We start from the raw sequence: 19,735 nt of genomic DNA, 5'->3' as shown, positions 1-19,735 counted from the left end.
CAAAACGTCCTACCATATATACACTTTGCAAAGAGCCTGAAATATAAGGATCTATCACTGTTTTCTCAATAAACTACAACTGTAAACGGTTTATTCTAGAAGCAGTTTCATTATAACTATTGTTGACATTTTGTTTATTTAACAATACTTAATATTACTTACACAGATAAGTATTTTTACATTCATTGTTTCAATCCCTAACTCACATTTTAGAACTATTTTGAAGCATTAAAGCTTGGTTTTTGTTTCATCAGCAAAATGTAAATAATGCTGTTAATGCTACTTTCTCCAATTTTTTCTTTTGTAGGAGCCTGTGTTCCATGTTCTCCTACAATACCTGACCAAATGGGTGGAGCACCTCGACACCATCAACAAAACTCTTGGAGTCAATGAAATATCACTTGCCATAGCACAGTCTGTGTGTAGGGTCTGCCAACGGAGGTATGCAATATGTTTCAAATATTTCACATTTTTTTTTACAGCTTCCCTAAAATCCTCCCAAATTTGCAGATGCACAGTATTAGCTTAGAAACTCCACTACTGGTGGAATTCCTCTCTTAGCAATTTCTTTTTCATTCCATGTGCCACGCTCTCTATCACAGTAGTGAAATACTAAAAGGACAATGCGAAAGGGGTTTCATACAGCATCATTTCTTTAAGATAGTACACATTCCATTCACCTTTACGGAGGCATGTCCACTGATAGGCAAATATTGCTGGAAGAATCAGGTCAACAGCTTGTTCAATGTTTTGGAAGAGTGATCTTTGTGAAATTTCTTTTCTGTTTCTTTATATTGCTTCACTACCATAATATCACACATTGTAAAGTTTCCGTTGAGTCAAGGCAACTAATGGAAGTAACCAAAACTTTAAAAACTCAGAGCTTTTTAAGGTATTGTCAGATTAAAAATGCATTTTGTTAATTTATCTAATTTATCTTGTAGATGCTGTAAAGTTCTGTGCATTTGATTTTTATCATCAGTTCATAGTTGTGAAGGGAGAACAGATTGCATGGTGTATGTGAAGAGAGAAAAAGAGAAGTCAAGAGAGACCAGGAAGAAGAGAGAGAGAAAAAAATAATTAAAGCTAGGTGGCAGTAGATGATATGCCATTGATGACTGAGATGGAATCTTACATATCTTTGTGTATGTTTTGGTAAACATCGCCTTCACTGGGATGAGGCCGCATACGCACAGTGATTATCTGAAGGAGAGCAGTATTTTCTGAGTAGAAAATCATGTTTTGCTTGAATGACTGAACACACAAAGAGGACAGATATACCACATATGCATGCACTTGTTATATATACCTAGTACGCAGTCTGTTTTGTGTTTTGTAAAGTCATAAGTAAATACTTCGAATACTTTTTAGTGATTTCATTTTGAAGGAACTTAATATACAAGGCCATATTAGATAGTAATTTGTTGTTCCAACTGTGCTTTCCCTAGCCCAGACTTTTGCATAATTTACCATCATTGAATATACCTTTATCATATTTCTATCATTATCTTAATGTTAGGATTGAGTAATGGATAGCTTACTTTTAAAAGGGAATCTCGGTCTGCCTGTAAATGCAGTGACCACTATGTCGCCATCTTTCCCTTTGTCACGTCTGCCACCATAGGCCAGAGACACGCGGGAAAGACTTGGTGCCCATCTTGTCGAAGATTCTCAAGAAAGCCACCGGCCCGCAGGGCACGCCAGCCGTCTGCTTGGCCTTGGATGCGCTCATTGCCCTTGTGAAAGAGGAGGTTGTGGACGTTGTATCCGTCATCAGCATGTTACACGATCAGTTTCAGAGGGATCAGAGGTTTGTTTCAAGGCTATACATTTTGCACTAGATGTTCAGCAACCTGCACCAAATGACACTCCCTACATCGACGTAGATAAGCACTGAATTGATCAGTGTTTTAGTAGTAGCCATGACAAAAAAATTGTGTGCGTACATACTCAAGCAGGATTTGAACCTACGACCTAAGACAGGCATCCACTAGACCACCGAGCTTCCACCCGTCAGCGAATGGTGGTTCTAATCCTTATCGCATGCAGCGGGTACTGCGTAATTATTCAAATGCATGAAATTCTTCCGTCGGCATAACTTTTTAGTTTACTGCGAGCAATTTTGCAGTCAGTATGAAGAAGTTTAGATTATACTTATAATCAATTTGAAAGTGCAAATGGGTGATAAACAAAGAGGGAATTAGTCTAAGAAAGAGCAGGACAGCATTAGGAAAGAGACCTTGATGTCTGCTGTTTGAATAATGCATGAATGTCGGTAGTGATGTCGGGGTCACATGATGTGAAACATAATTGTAGGTTCTGTAGAAAAGTCAGTATATATGCTCTTGTTTTGGTGTGTTCCAACACTCAAATTCATCCCACCATGTCTATAATCAATGATTGTAATAAAAAAAAAAAATCATGTTTTATCTTTCTTGCAGGCCACTGGTAGTCGCCAAGTGGTGCGAGTTGCTTGGCCTTGTGCCTGAATTTCCTGTTGACATGGATAGATACACGGTACTGCCATTTTTTTTCTCTTGATAGTGTTGTGTAGTATTCATAAAATTGATAACCAAATATAGGCAGAGGTTTGTTCTTGTATACAATGTACTTCTCTACTAAGGGCTGTGTGATATGTACAGTAATTTAAAAAACGTATGGATATAATCAGAATTTGGGCATCTGACTTGCCCTAAAAAATGATATATGACAAGGCAGTCATGCGCCTAGAGTTCGTTGTTGTTTCTTTTGATTATTGAAAAAAGCTTGCCAGTCAAAGGTAATGGTCAAATTTGTGAATTTTTTACTGTAAGTGCATTTCACCAAAGTTTTGGTTTTATTTCACAAAACCAGGATCAAGATGACAATGCACTTATGTAAGAAAATTTGGGGCAAATGTGAGGACAGTTATAAGTGTATTCTTCTACTTCACCTCCTCTGTCCACATGATGTATGCGCCTGTCAGGTTCTGTCCAGGCACGTGCTAAAAAATCTGTGCACCTACCTACACCATGAGGATACCAGGGTCGTGTCGGCAGCCCTGGAGGCTCTGGCAGGATACAATCTTGGGGACTTTGACATCAACTACTTGCCAAAACAGGTAAGCAATGAGCGACAAATCATTTTTCGATCATTCTTTACAAAAATCCTCTTGCTGTTAACTCTTATAGCAAGCTCAGGTGCCTTTTTAATACTGGTTAGAGTCTAGAGTATTCCCACCCACGTGTGGAGAGTAATTGCATATGAACAAATGCTCTCTCTCAATAATATCATTGTTTTTATGAGATTGTTGTGTTAACAATACGTTACTAGCATGCTCTCATTGTCAATGTACTGTAAGTTTGTTGCTGGAATAGATCTCAACATTCATTTTATTGATATTGTGCAAAGGACTTCATGATGACATAATCACAGGTTTTAAACCAGGCTGCACTTTTAAATGGAATAGAAAGCTTTTTGATACATCCTTGTGATATCATGCTGATGAATATGTAATATTTGGAGTTGTATTGATGTAACAGTGCAAGGGAAACGGCCACTTCAGCTACAAAAAACCAAAATTTTTTAAAATGTTTTTTTGAAAAAATGACAATTTCTGTAAGGTTACCAATGACGTGAAGTTGAAGAGGGACCAGGAGAGGCAGAGGATGAGAGACGCACGAGAAGCGAGGGGAGAAGAGGAGGAAGATGACGCGGAGGAGGAAGATCTGTCGGTCCCGGGGAGCTGTGTCGTCAGGCTCCTGGACTGGGTGTCCCAAGATGCCGTGCCAGGTAACAGCCTTGTTCTTTTAGTGCCAGGGCACACCCCATTCACGTTTGACTTTTAGCCTGTTAAGGACACAGTGTCCTGTGCTAGGTAAAGGCCTTGTTTGTTTAGTGCCAGGGCACGCCCCATTCATACTTGACTTTTAGCATGTCAAGAACACTATGTCCAAAATGCATTGGGAGAGAGCACACACACAAGGACTGGTAATCCTGTGAAGGTACTTCAGCTGGAGGGGTGGAAGGTTTGCCAGTGCAATTTAACCATGTCTGTGGCAGGGACTTTTGGCAGTGCGTACAATGCTATGGAGTTTTCTATACAAATTACCTTTCAAAACACATGAAACGGTTACTGTAAAACGAGGAATTGTTGCGTGCATTTTAATTTTGCAAATTTCGCGAGAGCCAAGTTTTGCAAAATTAAAATGCATGTGAGAGTTCTTGTCTACACTATACGCATTGAGTGTAAGAGGCAACTCGCGAAAATTTCATGCTGCGAAAAAGGCCGTCGGCGCCAATTCGCAAAAATTTCATGCCGCAAAAATATTGTGTTTTACGTTAATGGGTGTTGTAATGAACTCAGCTATCCAAACCTTCTATGAAGTAAGGAAGTCTTGTGTGACTTATTATCTATCCTATCAACTTCCAGTTGCAAAGAACAAATGATATGTGCCCGCCAATGTAAGGTTTACTGTAACAAGACACACCCATAAACTTCTCGTGTGCATATTGTTTTGTTTTTTATGTATATCATTCAGGTGACTACTATTATAACAAAGTACTCAGGACCAGCAGTTTTATTTTGTTTGATCAACATTTTGTTGTAGCTGAACAAACAAGTATGTTAAGATATAGATGATGATTTTGGACATATATTTTTACTTTGTTGTAGCCAGAATTTTAATTGTTATAACATTTTAATTGTTATAACATTTTAATTGTTATAACAGGAGTGCACCGTACTGACCTTTTAGCCTGGAGGAAAGTATGAATACACCTGTGAAATCCTCACTATGGGTATTTTTTTGTTGTTGCATACATGTGTGGTTTCTGCCAAAGAGGTAGCATGGCAGTTACATCAGTATGATCTATTACCAAGGGAATCACAGGATAATTCTAGCATGCTTGACTTCAATACAGATCAGAGTGAGATAGGTAAGCTCATAATTGTGACAGTAATAGACACGTGGCCTTATTTGTTACAAATGTATTGAGGAAAAACCATGCTCCATATAATGAAAACAACTCATTAGCACATTGAATAGGAGAGACTGTGTCGCTATAAAAGTGAGGGATGCAATACAGATTTGATTTCTGTTTCTCGTAACGTAGGCATGAAAACGCTGCTGCATTCCTTTCTGGCGGACGAGCTTTCGGACCTACCGAGGCACGTCTTCACCAGACCCAGCCAGCCTCGCGGCCCCTCAGACAGCAGTGAGACCAAGAGCTTGGCCGCCATCCCGGCTACGGTGGCCCGGAAGGAAAGGGACAACAAGCAGCCTAACCTTCGGCAGTGGCATTCAGGTAAGGGGTGTCTGCCAGGTGGCCTCTGTCAGTCACAACAGTAGCTTTTATCTTACCCAGGAACTTCATCAGATCAGCACTTTGTAGAAAACCATCACTCAAACTGCTACTCCTGCACTCCTATTAAAAAAAAAAAAGCAAAAGCAAATAAGATGTGAACATTGTCAGTGTATTCATAAGTGTTGATGAAAAGGCATCTTGAAATATTGACTTGAAAATGATTGATTCAGGGGTGAAATTCTGTTTGTGGAACCAATACCTTTCAGTGAAAAATAAACTAAAACTGCTTCCCAATTATGTGATATTCCACATGCCAGTGTATAGCTTGGTCTTCAGATGTTTTTGTTGTTGCATTCAATTTATATCGTATTTATACATGTATATCTAAATTCAACAGATTAACTGTTGTTGCATGGACATTTATGTTTTATACTGACTTTGAAGTGCTCTGTCTCTTTTGTCAGCTGGACTACTGTTTTCGTTTGTGCCTGGTTCGGACAAGAAGCGGGATTCACGGGCAGCCAGAGGGGGCTCCGCAGCCAAGAGCCAGATGTGGCTGGATGCCCTCAACCTGCGACTTGCCGAGGTACAAATGTTGAAGTTTAATTCTCTGTGGTGGCCTGTTTCTTGTGCATAGCCAGGGTCATTCCATATAAATGTGGATTGAGGAAATGCAGCAGTATCAGAAGAATTCATTTAAATTAGCATAGTTTGATGAAAATTGAACAGTCTGTCGAAAAGTTGTGTACGTTTAAAGTTTCTGTGCAGCCATTGTGGATGAGTTTATCATATTTTGTAATATCATGATGTGTGGGCTACGATATAATGAAAATATAAAGAAAATTGAACATACAATATGTATCTTCACTTTCATAGCATTAACGAAAGTGCGCTTGACATACATTTTTTAAGAAAGCAGAGGAATAATATAAGCCGTAACATTGGTATGTCTGTAACAAGTCAAGGGAATGTGTACTTTTCATCAAAAAAAGAAATTTCATAGAATTCTGTATTTATTTCCTGTATGTCGTTGACCATATTATATGACATCACAAACTGTAGTCTTCTAATCCAGCTATGGCCATACCAAAATTAAACAGTATCATAACTTTTCGATGGATTGTCAGATTTTTCTTAAACTTCAATGATGATTTCTACAAATATTGCTGCTTTTATTCAAATCACACATACTTTTGGATTTCATTCCCTTTTAAAAGTTCAGACAAGTGGCTTTGGTTCCTGCTTGACAGTAAGGGCTCTGTCTCTCTCCCCCCCCCCCCCCCCCCCCCCCCCCCCAGGTACCGGTGGATTCGCCTGATTGGCTCTACATCATGGTACTCCCACAGGCCTGGGTGTCTTTCATGGCTGGTGCCCTGCAGGCTGTCATTCAGGTATTTATTCACTTTACTTGTTTCAATCCTCCTTTTAAATCCATCAATTTCAAGAATGTGTGTGTGTGTGTGTGTGTTTTGATGCTGTATCTTCACACTATCATCCTTAACCCTCCTCCATACAGGCTTGATTTTAAAAAAAAGAAGAAGAATGAATACATTAAGAGATCAAAGTTACAATATATAAGTACAAATGGGACTAGTTGGGGAAGAAGTGAAAGGAAACTATCAAAATATACAGAAAAAAAATCAATTTCATATTTTAAGTGGTATGCAATTTTCTTGGACCACAACTATTAAGTAGCTATTTTCCTATTCATCTCGTAGTACTTTGATCTGATTGGATTTGTACTCCACCATTACATAATCTGAACACTACTCTTCTACACTAGTATGTAGTTAAATCTGTGTAGAACATGAAAAAAAAAAGTAAACACAGAACCATAACCTAGCATTTTTACGATAGTGTAATGATGGTAACCATTTGAGCCATCATATCCTCTCTAGTGACTTTTGTATTGGACGATTTGTTAATTTTGGTATGATTTAATTTTATTTCATTTTCATCTGTGGCAATTTCATGAAAGGAGAACCACAGGTTTATCTCTTTTTATGTACTTTTTAATGATGATGATGGTGATGATAATAATAATAATAATAATAATAATAATAATAATAATAATAATAATAATAATAATAATAATAATAATAATAATAATGATAATAATAATAACAATAATAATAATAATAATAATAATAATAATAATAATAATAATAATAATAATAATAATAATGATAATAATAATAATAATAATAATAATAATAATAATGATAATAGCAATAATGATAACGATAATAATAGGTTTTTGCTGCATATCTTTTTTTTTTTTGTATACAGGAGAATGGAGGTACGGTGCACTCCCATTATAACGAATACAGTTATAATGAAATGCTCATCACAACAATTTAGGTCAACAATTATCATCTATATACAATTACGTACTTCACTGTCCAGTTATAACAAAATTTCGATATAGTGAAAGAAAACCGCCAGGCCCGAGATCACTGTAATGAGTTGCCATGGGCAAGGGGAGAAAAGTGTGTGAGTGAATGTAGGTACCTAGTAATAATGTTCTTTAGAGAGAGAAAACCTGAAAGGGAAATAGAGAAAGAGAGATGGGCTCCTAGGTGCAAGATCTTGTTCATCTATTTATGGCACATTGTGCAGTCTCTGCCAGCACAGTGCACCAAAAGAAAAAAAAATAAAGACAAAATAATATCTCTCTGGTTCACAAGTAGCAAAGGTTCTATATTCACTTCACTTTACATTCCTTTTCCCACCCTCATGAACAGGGGCGTCGTGCGGACATTGAAATGAAAGTGAGGCGAGGTCATGATGAGCCCAATGAAGAGCTGCTGAATGAGAGACTCTCTCAGGCATGGCTGTGGGCCCGGGACAGACTGGTGGAGCAGCTGAGAACCAAAGTGATGTGAGTGTCAAGATTGTACATTCTTTCTTTTTTTTTCCTCTCAAAATTCTGCAGATAGAGGAAAGTCTGTTTCTTTTCCATCATATCTACTGAGTGGGCAAGTCAAGGTGCCTCTACTCAGCCTTTGGATGACTTTGTCATGACTTCGTCTTTGGTTTCTTTAACCCTAACTGGGCCGGGGGGGGGGGGCCTCCGAGGCCCCCCCCCTCAACGTTTCGCGCGATGTATCGCTAACGCAAAAAGCTAATGCCACGACGTTTCATGACTTTTTTCTTTCGAGTCTCCCGCATCTTTTGACACCAAATTTGCAATGCCCGGGCGTGCGATTCCGAAGTTGTGCATAAATATGTACGTGCATGTCAGACCAAAAATTGCTCAAAAACGTGAATTCGTGTACAATTTCAATGCAAACTGTGCTTACAGGCAAATTTCATAAAAGCATAATTATTTTTGGGTTTTATTGATTAAAATCAATCAATAACATATTTTCTTGTTCGGAACAATGTCGCGGACAAGTTTCATTGAAAAAACAATGAAAAACATAAAGTCGAAAAAACACAGAAATACATAAGAAATTCAAAAAACGATAAAATACATAAGAAATTTTTTCAGATGGCTCAATTTTTTTCTCATATATTTGCTCAGGACACTAAAAAGAATATTTACACAAAAAATGTGCCCATTTCGAGCTTTATTTAGTGATTTATACCAAATTGTCTGATTTCATGCGTCATTATGCATAAATTAGCATCATTAAGCATAAATGATAATTTTTTAAAAATTTAACTTCGTGGTACTTTAGATTACATCATAGGCAATGTGTGTGCGAATTTTCGTCGCGATCGCGTGGTCGACGGCCGAGATCTGGAGGGGGGGGGGGGCCTGGGAGGCCCCCCTGTTAAACCCACAAATGTAAAAATGCCCACAAATGTAAAAATACATCGCCCACAAATGTAGAAAATCGACCACAAATGTAAAAATTTAACATCGCCCACAAATGTAGAAAACGCCCACTAATGTAGAAATGATTTCAAACGTCGCCCACAAATGTAAAAACGTCAAGTACTAGCGCCAGTGTTATTAATTGTTCATGTGGATTGTGTTATATGGATTGTAAAATGTTACGCCATCTGTTGGCGATAGTTTTAGAGCCACTCGGGCTCGGTGATTAAAGTCTGACTACAACCCGTATCTGGTGTCGCTGGATGTTTTCTCCTTTTATTGGCGTGGTGGCAGCTACGGGATCAAAAAGGATACCCACTTCAAAAGAGCATCTCAAACATCAATCAGGAGAAATCTCGCTCTTTATATTGAGGTCCAGCGCTCAGCAAGATAGTGTTGTGATAACGCCAGGTACTTACCGATACATTGTTGCTTAGTTCAGTCCCACACATACAGAGTTATGTTGGCTACCGAGCCCGGGTCACACGTACCGACGCAGTGGTACGACCCCAGCGCTTCGGCGCACGGATGTCAGTCCGAATTCCGTAGATGTAAGCTTCCTAGTTCACCTTACTTCATTGCAAACAGAGGAAGTCATGCAATTGTTGTAAGTGTGCAGAGTGGTTCCAAGGTGGACATGATGAGCGAGTCTCTTGCAGACATGTTGGAATGCGATATTTTGATTGAGGATGCTGGATATGATTACATTAGTAAGGATACTGCCAATGGCAATGTTGTTGGCCTCACATGCTGCATGCTAACACACAATGATAAAGAGTTGTGGTTTAATGGTGTAGTTATGAGTGATTTGAATGTTGACGTGATTGCCGGTGCTCCATTCATGGAGAACAATGATATCGCTGTACGCCCATCAAAACATCAAATCATATTCAGTGATGATTCAACCTTTTGCTATGGGTCTAGAGTGCAGGAAGGTTCATGTAGTTCATCCGTTGATGTGAGTTGTGTCTCCCTTGAGAAACAGACTGAGTGTGAGTATCCCAGTTCGAAATCCATTGCAGCAAGCCCCACTGACTCGACTAGGCCTAGTCTGTGCAGTGATGTTGCTTGTGATCATGCTTGCCAGTCTGAATACTCAGTTGAACGTAGCTCTAGAGTTTCCCCTGTGACTGAGCATAGCTCTGGATATTCCCCTGATGTGACTGAATATAGCACTGTATATTCCAGTGAGATAACTGAGCCCAGCTCTGTAAGTTTCTCTACCATGACTGAGCAAAGCTCTGTACTTTCCCATGATTTGACTGAGCCTAGCTCTGTACATCTACATACCCCTGATGTGACTGAATATAGTACTGTGCATTCCCCGGAGATGACTGAGCCCAGCTCTGCAAGTTTCCCCTCCTTGACTGAGCATAGCTCTGTATGCACCCTTGTTGTGGCTGATTATAGCTCTGTAAGTGGCCCAGGTCTGTCTGAAACTGAGCAAGGCTCCGATTCTGGTTATTGCACTGCAGTGCCTACTGAGCCTAGCTCTGACATTCTCGCTACATTTCGTATTGGACACAACGCTGAGTGTCCTGATGGCTCTGCCAATATAAATGGTAGTTCAGCTGAGTCACACTCTGCTATGGCAACACCAAAGCCTTGTTTCTCATTCCCAGATTTTCAAGCTGATTATCATGGTGTTGCATTGAGTGACTCATACATTTCTGATGAGCAGTACGTGTATCTGGTTTCGGGTTTAAGGTTGAAAGGTAACAGTGCCAGAGACACGTGTGTCAGTGCAAATGCACCAGCAGTCAGTTTTCGTCCCACGTGCACTGTTGAGCATGCTCCGGCTGTCGATGATAATCATCCCATGCGCGTCGATATGCATGCGCCGGCTTTTGACGATACTCATCCAGTGCGCACTGTTGTGCAGGTGCCGACTGCTGTTGCGAAGCCCTTGAAGATGATTCCACTTAATGAGCCATCCCTGTCTGCCAGTGACGATGCTTCAACCCCCACAGGTGCTCGAGTACGATGATAATAGTCATGACAATGTTCCTAGTGCCTGTGGAAAAGCGGTCGTATCCCCAGACCTGGAAGATGATGCGCGTTGGTCTACTGTGGTACATCACCATACTTCGCCAGATCGTGGTAACAACGCCCCTCCCACCATCAGTCAGGATGCTGATGTGATCACGATGCCACGTGTTCACCCCCATGACCACACAGGTCATGCTCCTTCGCAGGCTGGTAGTGACCATGATGCTGTAACCCCTCCCAGTACCCTTCTCCATGATGTGATCTGCCCTCGCACATCACAGCCCGATGTCACAGCCCTGCCACGACCGCACGATGTCGATGCAGATGACCCCTTCTGGGATTCCATGGATGTTGTCGCACTCCACCCGTTGCCACACACCTCTAATGCTTGTGCTGGTGACCCCTCCTGTGCCGTTCATGATGTCATCACTGACTACCCTTGCTACGTCCCCCATGTCATCTACGATGGTGATGGTGACCCACATGATGTCGCCTTCAATGCTGATGTCGATGACTGCGATGTAGCTGACAATGCCTGTGTCAGCGCTTCCCCACCCTTGTGTGTCGTGATACATGCCCTAAGCATCAGTGCCTTTGTCGGTCAAGCGCGCCCACCCGATGATGCCCCCAACCTCGTTGCCCGATGGTCCCGTCACCGCCTATGCCCTGCGGTTGGACACACAACACGTCCTCCAGATGTTGGCCCACCTGATGATGTCCATGATGTACTCTCACTGGCTGACGTAGACTACCCCTTCTGTCCCCCTGCACCCCATGTGCCGGATGCCAATGCTGCCATCCTGCCTGGCTAGCCCCCTCCCCCCCCCCCCCCCCTCCCCAGCTCCCTTTGTTAGTTTTCCCATTTGTTTCAAAGGTGATTACTTTGTTTTTAAAGTATTTTGTAATTTACCCCCATGCTTAGAATCCCGTTGTTTGGTGTCTTTATGCCCTATTTTATAGCTATTGACACATACATTGCAATTGTTTTCTCACGTGATTTGATCCGTAAATCGTGTTTTAAAGTTATTAGTATCATGATGTGATATTATGCTGATGTGTAGGTTATAAGGACATCTTTATAAAATTTGAAGAGTATAACTTGCTTGTGTTCACAGGTTATTCATTTATTTTGTTTTAGCTGCTCAGTGTGGTACCTCTGTACACATAGCATAGTACATTTTTGTAGGTTACTCACAATTGTTTTTAGTACAATTGATATTCTTAATTACTTTTGATAAGTGTTCTACTTGTCTTGATGTATGTGTTTATATGCAGCAACCACACGGAATTGGACAGTCCATGTTTGTACATGTAATTACTCCTAGTTCTGGAGGCCTGTATTTCCATTATTTTATTGTTGTCCACAATTATTTTCCATGTTACTTATTTAGTGACAGATGTCAGATATTGGTCATGAATGTGTACTTCTTACACATTTAGTATCATACTTTGATTTGGGGGAGATTCCCTGCCTGCATTGTTATATTTTTACTTCATGTTTATCGTCATGGCACTCCTGTTAATATGCCTGTACTTGCCCTTTTTTTCACCTTTCTTATGGCGCAGAGTACCTGTTTCATATTTTTTTTTTTTTTGTCTGGGTAGGGGCACACTTTAGCAATTTTTATCATTTGTGTAGATACTTGATAGTAGACTCTTATCGTACACACACATCTTAAATCATAATGCTTATTATATGTGCACGGCTGGATTTAACACAAAAAAGAAAGGGTCAGTTTTGGGTAGGATACCAACACTGTTGTGTGACAGTGTTATTTTGTGGTTATATTGTATTCCTGCATTTTTGCATGCACATGCCTTACTGCACACCTCAACTTTATGGTTTTACATGTACATGTATATTAAATTGAATCACAAGTCTGTATGTGAAATGATTACATGTATTTTGCCTTTCACTGTGAATGGTCTGTGTATTCAACTTTAGTCAATTGATTTGTTGTCTGCCCATTACAACATACAACGTGTACATGACTAGCACAGTGTCACTCAATTTTAATCATTTGCTGATATTGCAAGTGCAAGCCCTTCAGCTAGAGTCTTCAGTTTGGCTGGTTAATTAAAAATCAGGTTTGTGGATATTATATTATATATTAGTGTGCCATGACTTTGTTTATTATGTGATCACAACACCACTTGTTTATTTACTCCATTTATGGCAATGAAGGAGATGTATAGGATATACAATGTAGTTCTGTTATTTTGTTATGTTCAGTGATTGTAAGTTGAAGGTAATCCAACTTTGTGTAAATGGTAGTCAATTATGTGAGTGATAATGGTAGTTAGTTTAGATTTTAGGCAAGTGAGTGTAATTTATGTGATGAGTGTGTTTCAATGATTTTAAAGTTCAATATGGTTTATTTGAAGTAAAAGTGTGGTGATTATATTTAAGATTAGGTGTTGGTAGGTTAGGCGTTGACAGTGATTATTTAATTTTGGTATTACAATTATATATAATAATGGAAATCATATATTGTGAGGTAGAATATGTATGTTCAGATTTGATAGGTACATAATGATGTGGGATCAAATATTTGATTATACATGTATTAGTGTAGTATTGTTTGTTTCACTGCAGTTTTTTAAATTACCACAGTTATTAACATGTTACATACATTATACAGGTATTTTATAATTTATCATTGGTTTAAGTAAGTGTTTGTGATTGGTGTAGTGCATCAAAGTTATTATGTGATTTAATAAGTATTATGGTGATGGTTTAATAATTTTATATGATGGGGAGAAAAGAAAGAAGATGTCACGCCAGTGTTATTAATTGTTCATGTGGATTGTGTTATATGGATTGTAAAATGTTACGCCATCTGTTGGCGATAGTTTTAGAGCCACTCGGGCTCGGTGATTAAAGTCTGACTACAACCCGTATCTGGTGTCGCTGGATGTTTTCTCCTTTTATTGGCGTAGTACGTTGATATAAATAGACTCACTTCTCTAGGATAGCAGTGCACTTCTTGTAAAATAATGTGTACGTGTACGGAGACGAGTGCGTGTGTATGGGTATAGTAGTGGAGAGTTCGGCGGGGGAGATGTGTGTGCGTGTGTCTGTCTGTGTGTTACGGTGTGCTGCGTGTCACACCTTTCCCGCGGGCAGCTGCACCTCCGGGCAAGTTACGCGGGCTTGTTGCGAGTACGAGCAGTACAATTTCTGCGGATGGACAAAGACGTTAAGAGTTCCGTACTTGCGTTTTACCTGCTAGACGCGTGCCACTTACCTGCTACTTGCATGCCGACCTGCCATGGAGTATCGTTGCATGTACTACTGTGATTACAGTAACATACTTGTCTTCAGTCTGTTTGTTTGTTTGTTTGTGTGTGTGTGTGTGTGTGTGTGTGTATGTTTTCCTGCAAGTTTCTGTTTCTGGCCGGCGGCGGGTGAGGACTGACTTTATCTGCGAAGGAATCCCTCTGAAGTAATTTGAAATGGCAGACAGTCATACAGAATGTCTTTACTCTCAACTAACCAGCAGAGAGGCAGTAACTGACCCTCAACATGCGCGCAGATGACCAGCGACACTGGCAAATCGGACTTGCGTGCGCATCTCCGGGTACTGGTGCGGGCCAACACCACTGCGGGGAGCTCCGGAGGAAAAAAAAAAAGAAGAAAAAAAAAATCCTCGCAAGTCAACCCGCAGGCTTCCCCAGACACGATGTGACAAGGCCTTAGTTTTAGAGCTCCAGTCCCTGTATGTCGCTCGTAACTGAAAACGGATCGCCTTCGACAGGTCACAGCTAGTACACAGAATACATGCAATTAAGTAGCGCGCGTCTAGTAGCAGGTAAGATGCCCGAAATAAGGGTCTACATAAACGCCCACTTAGTAGAAATACGTCAACCACAAATGTAAAAATCTTTTACATTTGTGGTTGATGTTTGAATTTTTTACTACATTAGTGGGCGTTTTTTAGATTTGTGGGCGCTGTTCGTTTTTACATTTGTGGTTGAAATTTTTTACATTTGTGGGCGGTGTTTTTTACATTTGTGGGCGGTGTTTTTTACATTTGTGGGCGATTTTTACATTTGTGGGCGATGTATTTTTACATTTGTGGGCGTTTTTACATTTGTGGGCGTTTTTACATTTGTGGGTTCAACCCCCCCCCCCCCCCCCGGCTCTATGATCTACCTCAATAGCCGGGCCTAGTTAGGGTTAAATTACAGTGCCATATCTGTCCAGGAGCATGCATAAAGAAAATTTACCAAAATCTGATTTTTGTTTTTCTTGGGTGTGTGTTACTTGCAGAGATATGCCTAATGCCAAGGCAAATGCTCTATTGGCCCTGGCTGGACTAGCGAGTGCAGTCAGTGCCCATGCCTTGAGTCTTGGGGATGAGGCAGCATCCAGTCAAAGGTCAGCCACCCAGTTTGAGGGTCAGAAGTCGTGGATGACCAAGGTCGCTGACTCACTGATGACTGTCGTGGATCCCACCTTCACTTCTCAGTCCGTCTTGCCTTGGTGCACCAGTGTGAGTCTCAAGCTTTCAGCTTTGTTGGCCATGACACATGGTTTGGCACGCCATAACCAGGTGCCGTCATACCCAGAGTTGCAGCATTGTGTAGCGTCATCATAAGATGTACAGTTACACACTGCTGTCATTGAGGCCAAATCTAAGCAATTGCGATTATGATATCCCAATGCCAAATTGTCTCTGTTGTAGCATGTTAATTAACATTATTACAATGGTAATAACATTAAATTTGTTAATAGTTTTCTTTTTCTAAAAATGTTATCATTTTTGGACAGCATAATTCAGAAAGAGACCATTTTGATCCACAAACTCGGTCCATGCTCACTTATTTTCGTCTGTGGACTGATATTGCGAGTGTGGTGCTGCTGCTTCTGAGCACTGCTACTGAGTACACATGCATGCACTGCCTATACCACTACTGGGGCAGACCATTAGTGTCAAACTCTTAAGTACCGTATTGAGAGAAAGAGATAAAAAAAGAATCAAATTACAGGATTTAATTGATGAATTAGCATTCATTTATTGTTCTGGTAAGATTAATGAAAATTGAGAATTGTTTTGAGTATATTAGTGGCATTATTTAGCACGTAGACTTGCTTATGATTGAGCTACACTGTACAACTGGCTTTGCCAAGAAAAAGAAACCACTGTTGCTGCTTGTGAAGCGTGACAGCAGTGGACTTTTGTATACTGCAGAACCAATGATATCTAAGATCGAAAGTCACCCAGTCTGTCTGCTCTCTCTCTCTGTGCAATCTGTTGTCCACAGGATGGGGCTCAGTCCAACATGGCGACCAGACATGCCCGGGCCTGTGCCGTGATTGGTCTCTCCGCCCTCGTGCCACACCTCCTCACCAGGCGCTCGGCCGTGGTTGCCGGGGTTGTTGCCAAGGTGACCTCCCTCTGCCCAGAGTCCCTCTCCGTTCAGTGCGGCGTTGGCGCTGGGCTGCTGCTGGCGAGACTGAGCAAGGAGCACTATGTCGATACGGCTGGAGATGAAGCGGTTTGTCAGTTTGTTCCTTCTCAACAGCATATCCTCAAATTTGTCCATATATCTCTTTCACACATTTGTCTTTTTCAGAATGAAGGGACTTTCTTGTTTGTATTTCAGAGAGAGTGTAGCCACAGAGTTTCTTTTTTTTTCTTCATATTTTGCTGTTAATACTCTCCTTGACATATGATTGTATACTTGATCTGTATTAACCCATTGAGAACAGACTGATTTTGCAACAGCATGCATATCCCACAGACCCCTGCCTGAGTATTCTTGGGACTCGTCTTCATGGCTTAATTTGAACACCAAGTGAAAAAGTAAGGAACAAGACTGAAATTTGAACATGAGTCACCAACTGCTTTAACGAGGAGCGGCACTATCAATGAGCTATAGCCAATTCTTAGCAGTGACATGATGATTTTTGAACAAATAGCCAGTGCCTCCCTTTCTTTCATTCTCTCTCACTAAACAGTAGGTAATGCAAGTTCAAATTGTAGGCTAATTCCTTCTATACAGAGCGTATAAAAAAAAAGGTAATCCAACTTTGGAGGGCTACCATTTCTTAGTTATCAGCTATGAAGAGCACAATGTTGGTTGTGGGGAAAGGGGAACTCTTCTTCTTTCCGTTGACACCTAATTATGTTGACAACTGTCATGCATGACTGAGCACATGAACTTTAAAGACAACAGGGACAAGTTGCACTTTTTCCAAGTTTGCATGTTATTGTGAAGGAACAATGCATGTCTGACTGCATGGATGAGATCTGTCAATGAAAGTTGCCAAATAGGCCAGCCTGTGCGAATGCAGTTTGTGTTTAGGATGTGTGTTTAGGGTTTGTGTGTAGGTTTTCTCCTAACATTTTATGGTCCATAATCTTTAACATGGCCATTTGTCCGATAACTTGGTGCTCCAACAGAGGCCAACCCACACAGTCCATTTTTCTCTGTTCATATTCAGCACGTATCTCCCAGTGACAAACCGTGTCTTAAATATGAAGAGAGTAAAATGGATGATGATTTCGCCTTAATGGGGAGGACCAAGTTGTCGACGATGTGGCCATGTTGAAGGCTATGAACTATAAAACGTCAGAAGAAACTGTAAAACACGAATCTGCAGTCGTGCAGGCTGGCCTGATGATTTGACCACTTTCATGGACAGCTCTCATCCATGCAGTGAGACATGCATTGTTAGTTCGCAATAACACGCAAACTTGGAAAAAGTGCAATTTCCAAGAGCATCCAAGTGCTAAGCTTGAAAGAATCAGACCTGTGATATGATTTACAACGATCCACATTTCTCAATGACCACTTACCCAAATTGAATGGGGTTTTCTGCAAAATATAGGTAAGAAGTTATATTCTAAACCCTGAAATACATATGTAGCATTCAGACAGTTTAACCAAAATGGAAGTTATCAATGCAAAAATCTGATTGTCATTTTTTTTTTTTGGACATACTGTATAACCTGCTACTTTGCAGGCTGAAACGGTACTTTTGAAGGCTTTTGACAAGCTGGAATCAAAGGCACTGGACAAGAGGGATTTTGACGAGGCCTCGGTGGGTTGTGCTCTCGGCCTAGGCATAGGTCTTGCGGCCCAAGCACATGAGAAAGCAGCACATGCCAGAGTTCATGTACAGAAGGTCAAGGGTCAACTTGTGACAGCAATTGAAAGTGACAGAGAAGACATGGACTCCCACACAAAGGTACGAATGATGGTATTGTTTCCTCATGCATTCTCATAGTCAGGTATACGTCACTTCCATTATAACTGGAGTGAAAACAAGCAGCTCACCTGTACAGTACATGTGCGAAGCTAGAGTGTGAATTGGTGTGGATGCTGTGCTTGCGCAGGCGTACATGAATCTACGTTGTGATAGAGCTACAGATGACATAGAGTCGGCATTCAGAATCCTCTATCTACCATTCTTGTACGTGTGTATTTATCCAAAACATTTCTTGTGGCTGTCAGAAATGTTAAGGTGGACCATATCTGATAATTACATGGAATTTGAAAGCCAATACTGGCAGAAAAGTAGATAAGTAGAAAAGTAGACAATAGATAATGATAACAAAACATACTTGAACCCAGGAACTCCTCAATCTGGAATACTCTCCACAGTACCACGGCCCTCCCACACGCATCTTGCATCTTTTAGCAAGCTGATCATAGCTAGGAAGTCATTTTGTAGCATTTCAGCTTGGTCCTGAAAAGCAATGTCAAACTCTGTACTCTTGCAGCATTTTCCATAAGCCCTCACTTATCACTCTCTCTCCAATCCTTGAGGTACCAACACTCAGAAATGACATCTGTGACTTTGTATTCGTGTGTCTTTTTTCTCCAGGCCCTGGTTATGTCTCTGTCTCTAATCACAGTGGCATGTCATGAAGCCAACCTTATGTCACAGCAAGATGCCTTCCAGATTGCCAGCAAACTTCATTCATTCTCTGAAAGTGACACAAAGGTTTGCTTGTTCACACATTGCTGTTTGGGTGACAAGACCTTGTATCTCAAAATTTTCAAATGTTCGGGAGAGCAAAAAAAAAAAAAAGAAGAAAAGAATGGCAGCCAAAGCACTGTAACAAATGGGATAGACTTTCCTTTGAAATGCTGTGGTGGCTTTATTTTGGGGGTAAGACAGCTTGGATTTGGATAGGACATCACTTGTCTGATTTTTATCTGGCAATTAATCCACAAAAGTGATTTTCACCAAAATTGGACATACACTAGGTCTTGTCACCCCAGCGACGATATACACAGATTACTTTAATGCATTATTTCTTTAGTATGCGACATGATGTATTATGATGTCTTTTCATCGAACAAACTCATTCATGTCTTAGATTTGGGCATTGCATACTGTGTAAATTGCTACACTATCAGTTTGAGCTTCTAAAACACTTACACTTTTATCATTCAAGTGTGTATTTAGTCATTATGTCCACACATCCCTACTAGAGACTGCTTTTAGACACTAGTACCCATTGGCAAGCCTATTGAAAATGTGTGTGTGGCACTTCACATTTACACAAGGATCTACCTGTTGCTTTTGTCCACATGCTGAAATGTTGGCAGTCATGCTGTTATTTTTGTTCAAGAAGAGGCATACATAAAAACATGAGTAATATCTGTTTTTCTGCTTAT

The 19,735-nt window shown here is 40.5% G+C and overlaps 1 protein-coding gene across 1 annotated transcript in view; it reads left to right on the top strand.

Annotated features, from left to right (window-relative positions):
• The window catches only part of LOC139737683 (focadhesin-like), a 62,343-nt gene that overhangs the window by 27,265 nt on the left and 15,343 nt on the right, over positions 1-19,735 (top strand). The window contains exons 10-22 of the mRNA XM_071648362.1: positions 308-441; positions 1,625-1,810; positions 2,442-2,517; positions 2,966-3,100; positions 3,603-3,771; positions 5,095-5,286; positions 5,751-5,872; positions 6,585-6,677; positions 8,031-8,167; positions 15,372-15,594; positions 16,367-16,600; positions 18,072-18,296; positions 18,936-19,055. Of these exons, the coding sequence (XP_071504463.1) occupies positions 308-441; positions 1,625-1,810; positions 2,442-2,517; positions 2,966-3,100; positions 3,603-3,771; positions 5,095-5,286; positions 5,751-5,872; positions 6,585-6,677; positions 8,031-8,167; positions 15,372-15,594; positions 16,367-16,600; positions 18,072-18,296; positions 18,936-19,055 (2,046 nt within the window). The remainder of the gene's footprint in view (positions 1-307; positions 442-1,624; positions 1,811-2,441; positions 2,518-2,965; positions 3,101-3,602; positions 3,772-5,094; positions 5,287-5,750; positions 5,873-6,584; positions 6,678-8,030; positions 8,168-15,371; positions 15,595-16,366; positions 16,601-18,071; positions 18,297-18,935; positions 19,056-19,735) is intronic.

The sequence above is a fragment of the Diadema antillarum genome, unplaced genomic scaffold, assembly GCF_040938485.1.
Source record: "Diadema antillarum isolate AM-2024a unplaced genomic scaffold, OU_Dant_1.0 seq00000699_RagTag, whole genome shotgun sequence".
NCBI classification, from domain to species: Eukaryota; Metazoa; Echinodermata; class Echinoidea; order Diadematoida; family Diadematidae; genus Diadema; species Diadema antillarum.
The sequence above is the reverse complement of the archived record's forward strand: the minus strand, read 5'-3'. Positions and strand labels throughout refer to the sequence as shown.